At 41.8% G+C, this 16,659-nt stretch overlaps 1 protein-coding gene across 2 annotated transcripts in view; it reads left to right on the plus strand.

The window, feature by feature from the left end:
* Positions 1 to 3,041: 3,041 nt before the first annotated feature.
* Positions 3,042 to 16,659, plus strand: part of KCND2 (potassium voltage-gated channel subfamily D member 2) — a 286,106-nt gene continuing 272,488 nt past the window's right edge. Inside the window, exons 1-2 of one of the 2 annotated variants that reach the window (XM_005441771.4) lie at positions 3,042 to 3,480; positions 4,689 to 5,862. In XM_005441771.4, coding sequence (XP_005441828.2) covers positions 4,748 to 5,862 — 1,115 coding nt within the window. In that variant the 5' untranslated portion in view covers positions 3,042 to 3,480; positions 4,689 to 4,747. Of the gene's footprint in view, positions 3,481 to 3,987; positions 5,863 to 16,659 lie in introns of those variants that run through there. The other variant, XM_055712625.1, reaches the window with a different exon arrangement.

Raw genomic sequence — 16,659 nt, forward strand, 5'->3', positions numbered from 1 at the left:
TAAATTTTACAAAAGAAAAAATCCTATGCATTGTTTGATCAAATAGTAGATAAATATATGTTTTTTTTTATGGAAGCTATTCTTCCTAATCCAGAAGGCAGAAAATAGCATATATCCAGAAACCAGTTATCCCCGCATGTTTTTATGTTTGGGATTGAGTGTACAAAAATATTAGTATATGAATGCAGGAACTGTGGAATTATCTTCTGGACTAAAGAGAGAGGAAGAAAAAAAGTCAGATGTATAGCTGAATCTTGAGGTTAAGGCTTAAATGGTGGCTTTATATACCTGTAGTGTTTTCTTAAAAGGAAAGACCACTGGCTTAATACTAGAGGAATTAGGAAGAGGGGATGCGCGCATACATTCAGTCTGTAAAGAAAATTCTTGGTTTCAAACGTTGCAAATACTTCCGAAAATACTAAAGAAAAAATTAAATGCATTAATACAAACTTATGCATCATAGCTGTTATCTTCTTTAATCCTCAGAGAATTCTTTGTGCCTCATGGCTTCAGAAAGAATTAAGAAACTATTCATATTAAAGTCCATTGTGCATTCCCCTTAGTACCATTTTCTCCTTTTGCTACAATTACTAGGGTTTATTTTCTTTGCATGAAAATAGGATTTTTGTCTCATTTGAATCCCTGTTACTTAATTCCTACTTGAAGTCATAATCCTCCCTGTCACATCACACCAATCTCTTGGTAGCTAATTCTGATGTCACTGACAGGATTTTGACTTTGGAAGAACTGATTATTTAGGTACACTTTATGTACCAGGATTTAGTCTTTCTGAAATGTACAAAGTAAGGAATACTGCAGCCTTTTTTTCAAGGCACTGAACTTAAGGCACAAGCTGTGAGTTTGAGCTCCTGGTTATCACTTCTCAGTAGTATATTAATGAACTTTCTGTTAGAATAGAAAAGTACTAAGAGTATACTCCTTGGTTTTTTTCCTTCCAAGATACAATTGCTGAAAGACATCTTTCATACACAGGCTGTCCGCAAGCATTAAAGGTGAGGTGACTACTTTTCCAAATAGCCAATGGTGTCAGAAAAGACTTTGAACCTGGACTGGTTTCAAACCTGTGCTTTAAAGCAGACCCAGTGTTACAACCTACCTGATAAACACTTGTCCAAATGTATAGGTTTGCTTGGTTTTTTGTGTTGGGTTTTTTTTTTTTTTTTTTCTGTTTCCTTATGAAATGTTTAAGTTTCAGAAACAAATTTAAGATTTTCAACAGGAATCCAAGTGATTCTTCAATGGAACCCATTCTCACCACCACAGGGGGGGCAACCCCTTTCTAGCAAGGAAAGAAACCTATTTTGGAAAACTGCTAAGAAATAAGCAATTGAAAGCTAGGCACGTTAGAAAATAAGAGCAGTTATTGATTACAAAAAGATCCTATAGCTGAAAATCAAACTCTTGTGACTATTTGTCAGGAAAGGAAGTCCTGTATTATTGTCTCAGTGTGCAGAGCTGACAGGATCATAAATTGGAATTTATTAATTGCCACAGAACAGCCTCTTTGTTGCACCAAATGAAATCTGCTAATCTTTCACATGAGAGAAGAATACTCACATCATTGAAAGCTCAATAGCTACAGTTGGCCAACTAATTTCAAATTAATGGATTCATTTATAGGATGCAATGTACTTAAAATTTGAGGTAGAAAAAATAAAAACCAAGAAACCAATCAATAACTTCAGTAAAACTACAGAAAGTATCCTTTATTTTCTGTGTCATTTCATGTTTTGATATATGCGATCAATCATCATCACAAGTTTTCCTAAGGTAGGAATTGCATTCAAGCATTTTTAAATGTTTTCTCTCCGTGCTTTCAAGTACTTCTCATAGGAACAGCTTGGAGACTACACTACTGATAGCGTTCATCGTTTTCATGGGAACTTAAAGAGAAGCTAACATATATCGAAAATGACCATGTTACTAAAATATAGAAGGGAGTTATCCCTCCAGGTTCGGTTAATTTTCGTTTCGGGTTTCTTTGGCGTATGCATAAAATAGGTTATGGGAGTGGGAGGTTTGGTCAGAAGATCTTCAGGTATAAAGGAACCTATTAACTTTACAGTTCCTTTGGAAGCCTCCTACTGATAAACCGGAGCAGGTGTAAATGAGGAGGAGGAGGAGTGCCTTCTGGCATCTTGGTGCCAGCACCGTGAAGAAGCCACCGCGTGTTTTCAGAACCTTAATTAGAAAAATACAGATAGTTCCTTGCATTTATGGGAGCTACCAGCGCGGCACGCATAGCTGGAGGAATGACGTGCCCGTTTCCCCCCGCAGATGCCGCGGTGCCAGGGGCTGGTCTGCGGCCGGAGGCGGCGGCGGGGCCCCGGTGAGGCCCGGTGCGAGCGGCCCCGCAGCGGCACCCGGGCGGGCAGCGCTTCCCGTCACCCACACGCCATCTAGCGACGGGGAACGGGGCGGCTTTGCACGGGAGCGGAAAGCAGAGGAGGAAAAGGCTCCCATACCCGTCCCAGCTCTCGCCTCTCCCAAAGCTGGTAAGAGCCATTTGGATATCGCAGCGAGAGCTCCGGAGTGGCTCGGGGCGGGCTGCGAGGAGCATCGCCGCACTTCGCTCCCAGGCATTTCATACCCCCCCCCCCCCCCCCCCCCCCCCCCTTCTCTCAGTACATCGTTCCCCTTCCCTTGAAAGGAGATAGCGCCCCCGAGAAATCCCCTGGACACCTCACCTAAGCCGCCACCGCCACCCGATCCCCACCCGGAACACCGCGAACTCCACAGGGTCGGTGCGGCGCTGCCGGCGGAGGCGTTGGACCGCGCGATCCCGGCCGCGCAGACACACACACACACACAGACACACACACATACACACACACAGGGGAGCGCACACACCGACACACACACATACACACACACGCACACAGAGGCGCTCCCCGCTCGCCGCCCCTTTGTTCCGCCCGCGGAGCGATGCCCTCCGCGCTCCCCCCCCCGCCCCGCTCCGCCGCCGCCCGCCCCTGCGCCCCTACCCCGCGGGCGGCGGCGGCGCGGCAGGGTGGCATGGCCCGCCCGCCGCGGGGGAGGCAGCGGGAAGCCCCCCCCGCCCCCGGCCGCGCCTGGGCCTCGGCGCCGCCGCCGCCCGCAGCCCGCGGCACCCCCGCGGCAGGGGCAGGGGCAGCGGCCGCAGCCGCAGCCGCGCCTGACGGCAGCCCCGCGCCGCAGGATCCGCGCCCCGCAAGGACGTGCTCCGCCGAGTTGCCAGGCGCGATTACGTTGGTTTTTTCCCCCCACCCACCCCTTGAACTTGTTGCTTGGCGCTCGGCGGTGGCGGAGGGGGGTGGGGGTGGGGGAAAGCCTTATTATCGATGTCCCTTTGGATGCGATCAAGCTTTCTCAGGAACAACTACTTCCCCGCCGTTCCCGGCGGGGCGCGGAGATCTAGCGGCAGAGCCCGCATTTCCAAAAGTCTCTATGCAACTGAGCGCTCTCGCCAGACTTTCACAGGTAGGTGCCGCAGGCTGGGCACGTCCGGAGGGATGCGAGAGCAGAGCCGCGGGGAAGGGGCGACACGAAGGGGACGGGGAAAGGAGGGGGGGGGGGCTGATCCACCGCCGAGCCGCTACGGAGCCCCGCGCCCCTGCCCCCCGCCCGCCCTGGCCTCCCCCCGCCGCCGAGGAGCCCCTGCCCCGCTCCCGCCCCGCCGCCAGGCTCCCCTGGCTTCGCCCTCCGCCACCCGCTCGGCGCCTCCCCAGGCTGCCCTGCCCCGCATCCATCCCACCTTCTGCGGCTGCTTCGGGGCCCCCGCGCCGACCCCCGCCACAGCCCCCGCGGCTCAGCGCGGCCCCGCTCTCCTCGCCCGGGATCGGCCCCTGCCCGCGCCCCGACGCCCCGTCCCGGGGAGGTTCCCGTCCGCCCGCCCCCGTCCTCGGGGGCGCTTCCCCCTCCCGGCGCCCCTTCCCCGGCGCCCCTCTGCCCTTCAACGCGTTTCCTACGCGGAAAACTTGCCTTAAAGTTTAATGCTGCCGCCCGGAGCTCCTCCCCCTGCCCCGCCGGCTCCCCCGGCCCTGAGCCGGGCTCTGGACGAGTCCCCGGGGCGGCGATCAAGGTCAGGGAGCGGATTCGTCCCGCCGCTGCTCCAGGGCTGCGGCTGGGGAAGGGGGGGGCGACCGGCCCGGCCCACCCCTCCGCCCCGCCACGGCGAGCGGGAGGCGGCGGCGGGCGGCCCCGCTGCAGCCCGCCCGGGAAGGGCTCCGCTGGCGGCCGCGGCCCGGCTCCGGCGACGGGCGGGGAGCGGAGCGGAGCGGAGCGGAGCGGAGCGGAGGAGGGGCGGGGGGACCGGCTGCATCGCGTGTGGAAGAAGATACCCTTCCAGGTGGCTGCACCGCTGCACCAGAGCTACTAGCCGGCTCCCGGGGTCAGTCCTTTGTGGACCGCTGCTTCCATCCGGGGGCCTCGCGTGGACCTTGTATCCAAAGGATCTGGCTGCTGGAGTAGCTGCTCTGAATACGTTGATTTCCAAGTGCCCAGATTTATTGGCCTAACTGGTGAACTAGCCCCTGGAAAGGGTATTCTGGTGAAAAAGGGAGTGGGGGTAGCAAAAAAGGAAGCAAAAAGATTTTCTGTTAATACTGAAAATCACAACAATGTTCAGAAATTCTGTTGCCTGGAAAATGTGTGAGCATTTGTATTTTTATTTTCACTCTCTGTTTTAGTGGATGGACCAGAACTGTCTCTAGATTGACTCCCTTAGCTGTAGTAGGTGTCTGGGACCATGGCAGCAGGAGTAGCAGCATGGCTACCCTTTGCCAGGGCAGCAGCCATAGGATGGATGCCAGTGGCCACAGGTCCCATGCCAGCTGCTCCGCGGCAGGAGAGGAAGCGAAGCCAGGACTCTCTGATTGTGCTGAATGTGAGTGGCATCCAGTTCCAGACGTGGCTGGACACCTTGGAGCGCTACCCTGACACTCTGTTGGGCAGTTCAGAGCGGGACTTCTTTTACCACCCTGAGACACAGCAGTACTTTTTTGATCGGGACCCTGACATTTTCCGCCACATTCTCAACTTCTACCGTACAGGGAAGCTTCATTATCCCCGCCAGGAGTGCATCTCAGCTTACGATGAGGAGCTGGCCTTCTTTGGCATCATCCCCGAGATCATTGGCGACTGCTGTTATGAGGAGTACAAGGATCGCCGGCGTGAGAATGCCGAGCGCCTGCAGGACGATGCTGATCAGGATCATGCAGCTGAGAGCTCCCTGCCCTCAATGACAGCTCGGCAGAGGATGTGGCGGGCCTTTGAAAACCCACACACCAGTACGCTGGCTCTGGTCTTCTATTATGTCACTGGTTTCTTCATTGCCGTCTCTGTTATTGCCAATGTGGTGGAGACAGTGCCCTGCGGGGTAAGCCCGGGTCGCATCAAAGAGCTGCCCTGTGGAGAGCGCTATGCCGTGGCTTTCTTCTGTCTGGATACCGCCTGTGTCATGATCTTCACAGTTGAGTATCTCCTGCGTCTGCTGGCGGCCCCTAGTCGCTACAAATTCGTGCGCAGTGTCATGAGTATCATTGATGTGGTCGCCATCATGCCGTATTACATTGGCCTGGTGATGACAGATAATGAGGATGTCAGTGGGGCTTTTGTGACACTACGAGTCTTTCGTGTCTTCAGGATCTTTAAGTTTTCCCGCCACTCACAGGGGCTGCGCATCCTGGGCTATACTCTGAAAAGTTGTGCCTCGGAGTTAGGCTTCCTTCTCTTCTCACTCACTATGGCCATCATCATCTTTGCCACAGTCATGTACTATGCAGAGAAAGGTTCATCAGCCAGCAAATTCACCAGCATCCCTGCAGCCTTCTGGTACACCATTGTCACCATGACAACACTGGGGTAAGTGCAGCTGGTGTTTGGTTACAGCCAACATTTCAACAAGTGTATTGGCACAAACAGGAAACACTCCATTTAAAAAAAATGTTGAAAGAAAAAAATGCAAGGGTCAATTTTTGTTACAGAACTTTAGCGATGTGACTTTCTTTGTCAGAAAGAACATTCTTTCTGAATGTTTTACACGTGCAAGTGAGTTAAAAAGTGTTGCTGCAGTTAATATAAACCAAACCCCAAAACTGCAGATAAACTGAAAAAGCAAAGAACAAAACAAAGAAAAACAATTTTGAAACTGTTTGGGTTCCTTAGAATTTTCTCTAGTATTTTTTTTTGGTTTTGGATAGTGAAATTGGAATATTTTATGAATATCTCTGAGTTATCGCTGGATTTTTCATAGAGTAATGTGTTTGCTGACAGGACTTACTACAGTGTTGCTAAAGTAATGATAATTATAAGGGGAACCCAAGTGCGATCTTTTAATTTGATCATGCATAAAAGTGTGTGGATCTGCCTTTTTGTGTGAAGTGATGTATTGATGTAGACTTGGATATTGACTTTGGTATTATAAAGTGATTTGTTTTCATTAAAGTGAAAGAGGTATAGATACCTTAATCTTCACAAACATTATTCCTGATGTTATTTAAGACACTGGATAAATTTCCTTTGATTTCCATGGACCTGTAACTTCTAAATGACAAGGGGCAAGCCACACTGACTGGTGACAGACTCTGGAAAATGGTCTGAGGAAGTGTGAGACACATGATACATCAAGCATATGTCTTAAAATGTAACTCTAATGTCAATATAAATTCTTCCAGAGAATGAGGAGTTTAAAAATGCCATTGTTGACATTAGACTCCAATACAGTTTAGTGGAATGATGCGTTATAGTATTATTTTATATGGTCTCTGATGCCAGAGTCCTGTTGTGTCAGCTGACTCTGTGCACCGAGTTGTAAAATGCATTTGCCTGTAATTGCAAAAGTGATTTAAAAGGTTGACTAATTTGAGAAGACATTTTTTTCCCCCATTACTAATTTTGAGCTGTAGAGTATCAGCTACGAAACTGAAAATTTGACGATTCCTTAGAAACTGTCTAGTTATTTAATAATTACAGATATTAGAAGATAAACTTTTCACTTTCTTAAAGACAAAGCCCATCATTTTATTAGTCAAACATCTTGCCACACTTTGTTGGGACTGTTGAGATTTATGAAATATGCATAACTTTTAAATTTAGCAAAATGAAAGTGTGCTGTTAAACTATTATGAAAAAGTTGGTTTATTATGTGCAATTGTAATTTAGTTGTGAAAAACACGTTCAAAACATTAAAAGAGAAAGAGACTGTTTTATGCCACCATTTTTTATACAGGGCTTTTATCTTCAGCATGATATAACAAATGAAGATAAATATAGCGCACTGTAAATATTTTATAATACTTGTAAGAGCAAGTTATGCTAAAAAGGAGTGACAAGAGCTTTGGGGATTTTAATCTGCTTTTTAGGTTCCTGGGTGGTTTTTTTGGTTTTCATTTTCTTCTGGTAGTGGCAAACTGAAGGGACAAGTTAGCAGAAGGAACAAGTTATATACATGCTAACTAATTCCATAGTCCTGTATTTTCAGATGCGGATACTTTTTGCCATACATTTTTAATTAGAACTGTGGCGATTTCAACAAATTAGGTCTTAAGAACTTTCCAACGTTTATAATGTATAATCTTAACCTAAAAGAGCAGGAGCTGGTCTGTGGTTTTTGTAAAGACAGGTGATCTTGGGGCAAGTTGTTTTTGCCGTTATGGACAGTTTGGGCAGCACCTGTCCATGGTACTGAACAGAATTTTGTTTCCAGTTTTATGGCCGGTTTGCAATTTATTATGACACGGGTATGGTATCACCCATGTGATCCGTTGATATGACTTGTTTGTTTCTTTCACAAAACAACAACAACAACAAAAGGCGTATTAGCTCCAGGTTTTGAGGTATTATTCTGAGTAAAATCTCCAAAAGTACTGATGAAATTTGAACATAATTAAATATTTATTTGAATAGAGCCTAAGAACCTGTTTTCAAGTACACAGCCATACAATATTTAGGTCTCGAGGGGAAGAAAAAGGGTTAAAAAGCACACATTCATGTTTGACTCCTTTTTCAAGGTAGTTTGCACAGAGAAAGTTTTGAGCAGGTTGTACAGGCATCCAAAGTTTCACCCTCAGAAGTTCAAATATGATTATAAGTTCAGATATGAAAGACCTCACATATTTCTGGGAAATCTTTAATCAATTCATTAGCTAGATAATGTCCTTTTAATAACACCATGATAACCACATAAAGATTATTTTAAAATGTTAACTATATATGAATAATTTAAATAGAATTAACATAATAAAAGCTTTGAACTCTTTTTAGTTGGTGGAATAATTACACAAAAAGAGAGGGGAATTACAAGGAAAAGCAGGAAGGGAATTACAGAAAGCTAATTGTAATTAGTACTGCCACCTTTTCTCTGTGCTAAAGCAACTCAGCTGTTTACTAATACAGAACTACCATTCATTTTTAATTTTAGTTTTAGCTAAATTAGGGCTATATAAACGGATGTTATATGAACAACTTGTTTCTTTTAGCAACAAAGCTAGATGAAGTCTTGCTGTTTTTAATGATAGCACACAGGAGGTTATGTGAAATATTACAAAAATACATGAAAGCTAATACAGAATAATAAATTGACATAAAGTTGAGAGTTTGAGTCTTGGTGTCATTCTCACATTTTGCTAGATAGCAAGGGTATTGAGTAAGCGACCTTTGCAATTTGGGGAGTTACTATCTTGGAAGCAGAGCTATATTTCTCAGTTCTGCATGATTGCTGAGCAATTAAAGTGTCTTTAAAAAACATAGATTACGTTTTCCTCTGCAGAGTGCCAGTGACTTCAAATATTACTACATTTTAGCCTCCAAGGATATTCCAGCTATTAACTGTTCTTGACTGCTCAACTCAAGTAGTACATAGTTGTACATAGAGGTGTTATATGAAAGAAATGAAAGAAAAGGAAGAAAGGAGGAACAGAAGAGAGAAAGAGAGAGTGAGAAAGAGGTAAAGGCTGGGGGAGAGAGAGAGAGGAGACAGGACAATGACTCTAGAATAGCAGCATGCACTCTGCCAGAAACTGAGCTGATTTGAATTATTAAATCAGTGTTTTATCAATGTTACTTGTAGGAAAAGCAGAAGTAAAGTAGGGGCAAGGGACAAGAAGGAACAAGAGAATAAAATTTGAAGAGGTCACAAAGCAGTTTGTGGAGGTTCAAGATAACAATGAAAAACATAGAAGTTAGGGGCTTAAAGGTCAAGAAACAGGCAGAGAAAAAAAGTCAGGTCTATTGAATTAGGACTAGCAGACTTACATGGGGGCTTGTGAACATCTGTACCCATAACGACCCAGTCATGTCACTTTCTGCTGCCACCTCATAATATGATATCTAATAACTTTCCTTCTGCCCTGTCAGTAGCCAGCAAATGAGCAGGTAAGGTTTTGATGGTGTAAGGGTAATGCTTGTTCCCAAATCAGACAGACCGATAGTGTAGTTTGTTTTATAAAGACACTATACTTTAAATAAGGAACACAGTGCTCTTCTGTGAGTAGTTCTAAAGCAATCTCAGTGCTATATTAAAGTTCTATTTATAGGCTTTGCATTGGGTAGCTTTGTTAAGTCATGAAATACTTTTGTAGCTGAGCACAATACTTCATGAAGGGAAGCTTAAACACAAGACTATTCATTTATTTGCTTTGACTGTACAAACTAGAGGTGTGTCTTCCAGAAAAGATAAAGCAACTATTAATTTTCATTATTTGTCAATATAGTCCATAATGCTTGAGGAATCCCATCTAAGACATATCAAATTCCCTGAAGACTTTATAATTAAATAGGTGACTGGATTTGACAACAGAAACCCTCAAACAATGAACAGGGAAATAGGGTGACAGATGCAATTTTCCTGCAGAATCTATTCTCTCCCACCTTCACTCCTTTTCCATTCTTAATGCATCCCTATGGGTATATTCCATCTATTTATTTTCTTCACTTTTCTTTCAAACTACCACTTTCCATTCCCTTCCTGTTTGGGGATTTGCTGGTTTGGTACCTTTCCTTCTTTTTTCTTCCTGGCTTTATTTTTTCTGCTTCTTTGTTCCAGATTCCTCATTCATACTTCACCATTAGATCAAATCTTTCATTCGTCATCATCATTATTATTCATTTGCCCTGAACTTTCCTCGTAGCAGGGGTTTTTTTTCTGACCTTTGTTTGATAGATTTTTTTTCCTTATGAGCATCATAAAGTTTCCACAGCATCACTTTTTTCCCAAATGTCACACACATTATCTTGGTTTTGTTTTCTGACCATTGTGAGAGCCTTTAGTCTCTTATGGTCTCTGCGTGCTAGTTTGAAAACATCCATCTCTTCAGAACTTGTAGTAAAAAAACTGAATTCAATAAAATCTGACAAGAGAGTACAAAATTATAAATGTTTTCTGAACCATTTAATTATAACTTTGGAAATACTTTTATGATTAATATTACAAAGGTAAAGATTAGCAAAGTTGAATTATTTTTTTCTGTCTTTTACCTGCATATTGGCTTATTCATTAATTTTGTGTTTGATATTTTCAACCCAGTTTCAAATAGTTTTTTTTCTATTTTTGTATCCTTCTATACAACCTAGTGAATTTAGTATTTTACAGATGTGTTTGATGTCTCAATCTATTTTCTCTTCACAGCAGAGACATTTAGCCTGATTAGTTAGAACACGATATAACAGAGGAGGGACAAAGCGTAGTGTAATCACCTTCAAAGCACATTACTAGATATTCAAAAAGGGCTCCAGGGAGAATTTGAAATACAAAAAGTAAGGGTCATTTTGATGGGGGGAAAAAAAATAATTGTTCTTTAATATAAAGATTGCTCAAACTGTATTGGGTTGTTGGCTTTACAGAGAACAGGAGTCAATATATTCTTATTTAGTTGCACTTGGGGTCAGCTTTCCTCGTCAAGAAAAAATTATCCTGAAGATCTCTTAGAGGAATGGCAGTTTGCTTACTTCACTCATTTTTCTTGAGCATGAATTTCCCTACTTCACTTATGAAAAGCATGGAGGGGAGGTGATGCCTAATAAAAAGATCTCTCTGCTCAGAATCCAATTTATTTTGCTTCTTTGGTGGAAGCAGATGGAATTTTGTTTCCTTGTTGTTGTGAGTCAAGAATAAGAACAATGAGATTGATGTGGGCCGGGATCTAGCAAAGAAATACGCTGACAATACAGCAGAACAAATTGACATAGAGAGTAATTATGACTGGTGTCTGATCTATGAATTATGGCCTATCATTAAAGTAATTGTCAGAGAATATTGTTATTTTAGTAAAATCCTTATGATCGAACCCAAGAAGTTCAAACTGAGTCATGACAATCCATACTTGACTCACATCATTATGCCTCTAAGAAGAAAAAACGCAATACGAAAGATATATAAATCTATGAATACAGTATTAGAAATAGTTCGACTGTGCAATAAAATCTGGAAATGGAAACTGTATTTCTGAACATGAGAACTTATAAATGCTGCAAAAATAAAATGATTATCCAAAATAAGTTGAGAACATCTTGCAACTTCAGGGTGACAATTTACTTCTCAGACTTTTGAAAGAAAGTCTAATGAACTACTCCAATTACTTGATTTTTATGCCATTATATTCCACTGGCAGCAGTTCATAATTTGCATTGTGGCAAGCTGATGAGAGAAGGATCTGGTTCAGCAGGAGTTAAGTGGATAGACTGTTCAAAAGATGGAATATAAATTAGAAATATAGAAATAAAGTTTAGATTCAGCCTTATCAAGTTTCATCAGTTACCTGACAGAGTGATGGAAAAGATTCTGTATATTTCTGTACTGGGCAATAAATGGGAGCACATATTTTTGTGCAAGACACAGTCTTTAAAACATCTTTTCCTGAATTGCTTGTGCAGTGGAGGAAAGGTTTTAAAATTCATAGACAGTGCTTAGAAATGATAGCTCTATTCTACATTTCCCGAAACAATAATAGTTACCATGTGTGGACTTCAACCCCAGTCACAATTAGTAGGCTATATTCTATCATTTCTTAAGTATTTTTTTCTGAAGCATATGCTTTTGATCTTCCTGTGTCTCTGGTAATATTTTGTAATCCCATTGTTAAATAAAATGTTGTGGGTTTTGTTTTGACCAAAAAAAAAAAAAAAATCCCTTTTCAGCAAAGTACACAAATAATTTTGCTTTATTTCCATGTGTACTGAAATAAATGTGAATGGAGATGAAATATAAAATAGTGCTTTTGACTAGATCACCTGTTTTGCAACAGATGAAAGTGTTCTGTAGAAAAACACTGGATACAAATATTTACTCAGGTATCTGGTGTATGAAGGCTGAGATTTAAACGCGAGTACATATGAAGATCATGTGACCAATACATGAGTCCTAGAATATTTTAGCTTCATTAAAAATAAAATACCTAACAAGGTTCAGCTCTATTATATTTCAAATGGACTGCACTCTTTTTCACCGGTGTAGACACACCTTGTACATTATTAGAAGGCATATCTTAATTTACCCAGCCATCAGTACAGAGTTCCTACTACCGTCAGTTCAGATTCTAGCAGTTAAGTACATTTACAAAAGCTAACAAAACGTTAAAAGACTGCTATCTGTGTAAATATTAAAGCTACAAAGATATAATTCATATAAGCAATCACATTATTTGTGTATTTATAAAAACAGTTTCCTTTTTTTATAGTCCACGGCACAGGACTGTTCCCTGCATATCTGCAGGTCTCCATCCTGGAAGTGAAAGCCTTTGGAGCCACTGTGTAAATGTACGTAATTAGGGCTTGGTCCTGCACTGTTACAGAAAATGGGAGTTTGTCTAAAACCCTACAAAAATATTAATATGAAGAAAGTAAAATGTTGCATATTTAAAGTATGTAGGAGCAGTATTTTGCTTTTCATCCCTGGTTTTTCACTTTCATCCATGTTACTGATTCCTTTGATCTGCTTTAGTAGAGTCAAGTCTTACAGACACAGAGATCTCCTCGGTTTATTAGTTTATGGGAGCAAAACATTGCAAGGAAGATTTTTAAAGGCATTTAGGTATCTGGAGATGCAGATAGGCATTCAGCCTGAAATCTCAAAAGAGGCTTAGGTGCTTAGAAACACAAAGGAGAACAGTTGAAAACAATTAAGCTGTGAAACTAGGTACCTAGTCACCTTAGAAAACAGTTTTACATGCACCAGGTTAAGTGCTAGGAAAAGCAGAGTATTGTACCGAGACTGGGTATGTCCTACCCCTGTCAGAATCAAATAGAACTCAGAAGGGTTCAGGTCTTGTTAAAATACAATATGCCCTATACTCACGCAACACTGTAGAAGGAGATGGAGTGTTGTGTGCATGGTATTCTTAGGAAAGAGAAATAAGTAATTAAAGAAAAGAAAAAGGTAATATGAATGAAAGAGGAATGTAAAGCATCCAAGGGAAAACATATCTTTCGATCCTAATTTTCTTTCTCTGTTGTTTTTTAAACCAACAGTGCAGCATGAAAAGATATGTAAGAAATGTGAGTTATGACATGCGGATACTGTTAAATTAATGAAAATGTTTTTAGAAACCACGTGCAAAATTATAACACAGTGTCAAGTAGGAGATAGCATTTTTTCAAAGACACATCCAACCTGAGGGTTTATTGATTTCAATAGGTCTCATATTTAGCTTATATACAGTAAATTCGTTAAGACGCTGGTGTGTGGTAAGAAAACATAAACCATAACTCTCAATTTTGACCACTGCAAACTCATCCCTTTCTCTGGTATGATGGCAAATATTTTTATTTTGTCTGTATTTGGTTTTCATACATATGTTGTTTGTAGATTTAAGTGGGAGGTTTGAGAAGTACTTGCCTGTATTTGCTTTTTCATTTTTTGCAGCAATATGAGCTTTGTAGCATGGTCTATAGGTCTGTTAGTTGATTTTGACCTTAATCTGTGTTCTTAAATGAAACATCTTTAAAACACATTTTCCTGATTTTTCCGGATTCTTTTTATAAAAAGTTATTTTCGTGAGGTAAGCATCTTCTATCAGAGTTTCACAGTTCTTTCTCTTTCAGGAGACATTGTGATTTGTGAGTTGACTCAACCAGAGAGTGTCTAGCTCAGCTTTGTACTAACTACCACTTGCACTAAAGTTTATATCAAACAGGAACATGTGAACCAGAACTCCCAATATTAAGAACACTTGTATTATTTTCTTTTTCAAAATATGATCTAATATAACATACTCTGAACATTAAAACAAAAATGTTATAAAATCTGTGTCTACATAAATAGATTTGGTTGTTTGAGTATGGAAGACTCAGTTTTCCTTAGATAGATAAAACTTTTTATGCTATAACAGACAATATAAACTTCTAGGAATTTTTTTAATTAGTCTGAGTACTTTGGTACATTAAAATAGAGTAAGTATATTCCACTAGAATTTTAAATCACCTTGGATAAAAAAATAACTGTGAAACTCCATAAAGGTACTTAAAATGGTCTAATTTTATGATAATACATTAGCATGCTTTGATTAATTATTATTTTGGAAAAAAAATGTTTTGAGGCCAAAGTCTAACTTTCTTCAAAAGTCTATCCAGAGACACGAGGGGTTTTTGCATTGTACTGGCAGATTCTCAAAATATTTTGGCTGATCCACAGGAATAGTCTTTCAAGTTATCACTTGCAAGCTTGGTCATCCAGGCATTCCTTGTAACGGCTGCGAGTCAGACTGTGAGGTTGTGAAGGACGTAATTTAGTATCATGTAATAGCTCACAGTCTGAAAGTGTCTGCTGCATCCTAACTCATTGCTTCTTTCAGTAGATGAACCAAACCAGTTTTCTGTATGAGAGCATATGTAACGCGAGAGGCATCCTTAACTTTTCATTGTTGTTACTGCTCATCTCCCCCTTCTTTGTAACCCAAAAGAGGAATTTTATTACTGTGTGAGTGGCCTTACTTTCAGTTTCTGCAACTTTCATCTCGCCCACCTGCAGCCAGTTAACAATTCCCTAAGCATCCTTATCAGCTATGGACAGCAACTACTGTACTGTGCAAGGTTGCTTAGGAACAAAATTGATGCTCTTTGACACGGTGGATTACAGCTGCAACATGCTGGTCCCCAAAATCTCCTACTTCCCACAGAGGAATGAAAAGCAGAGAGGCAGAAGATGCTTTCCAATTCTGACTGTGAGGAGGGTATAAACTTTTTTTGGTTTAGGATATCTAATCACTTCATTGTTGGTAAATAGCAGGTTAAGAATTGTGGCCTTTCTATTGAAAACACAGCACTACCAAAAAATCTGTAGTAACAACTCTTTGTAACAGCAACTTTGTAATTTAAAATACTACAGTGTCTTGTATCACTTATAGAATTGAGAATTTTTAGCTTTTCTAAATTTTTTTGGTTGGCTTTGGTTATTGATGCAATTGTTTACATCAGTTGATCAAACCCATATTGAGACATGGATATCAAGGACTAGGGACAGGCAGAACTATACAGTCTATATACACCTATTCTCATACACCTAATGTGAGCTAGGTAAGTTATAGGTGAAGCGATTTCTTCTGTTTATTTGATATGTATTTATATAAAAAGAAACTTTAGATATTTGCTTTGTAATCTCTACAGTGATTGAAAATTTAGTTAGTATTTACTTTTTTGGCACCTGGATGGAAAACTTCAAAGAGTACATAATGAAGCTTCCCCACAGACATTTTAGAGTAAATCTGTCCACAAATGGGCTTAATGATTTGACAAGCTTGGTATTAGTTATTTTCCAAGTGAAAGGGAAACTCAAGTTTTATCTGATTTGCTTGTTGACATGGTAATCAACTACTGGATGTTAATTGTGTCAAAAGATGCTGAGTTTTAGAGGTAAATATTACAAGCTCTTTAAAAAAAAACACAAAACAAACCACAGGTGTAAAATATGATACATATGCTACCCTTATTGGACCATGTGCTACTTCTGGCACCTCTCTCCCTTTACCCCATGTCAGTCAGATCATTGCAGAAATGATACCTGCTGAAAGACTGCAACCATTATCATTCATTTAACCGACAGTTTCTCTCCATCCAAGGCCCAAACTTTTGAAATTTAGTGCATTAAATCATTCATGAGAAAAGCAATCATGCTCGTCATGCTGGTGAGCCCTTTGGCATGGTTCAGCCTCTTGCCGTAGCGGCAGAGCAGTGACAGCCTCTCTGCTCCTCCCGGGACCTGCGCAGCTGCAGACCACAAATGATGCTGACTAGTTGTGTCTGGCACACACTACCGATGATTTTAAAATATGGGCACCTTTGTGCAGCAGTGCACGCACATAAGATAAAAACCTAGTTGTGGGAGGGGGAGATAGGAGCCAGTTTCTTTCAGGTCTGTAGGAGAAGACAGAAAAGGGTGCCTGGAGCCAACTGCACAGATCTCTTTGGATGCAACTGCCTTCTAGCCACTGTCTGGCCCCAGCCCTCTTCACACTGAGTGCAGCACCGTGTCTGTCAGGTAGTGATCCACGGCGTGGATTTACAGTGGGTTTGGCCATGCAGTGGGAAAGAGGTGGTGGGTTTTTCAGCACTTTTCCACAAGGTATGTGAGCTTCCCCTGTTTCTCTGTGTAGCCACCACATTTAGTGTGCACTGTTCGCTATGCCTTTGCAAACAAATTCAATAAATACAGCAAAAAGTGCTAGGTGATGT

The sequence above is a fragment of the Falco cherrug genome, chromosome 5, assembly GCF_023634085.1.
Source record: "Falco cherrug isolate bFalChe1 chromosome 5, bFalChe1.pri, whole genome shotgun sequence".
NCBI classification, from domain to species: domain Eukaryota; kingdom Metazoa; phylum Chordata; class Aves; order Falconiformes; family Falconidae; genus Falco; species Falco cherrug.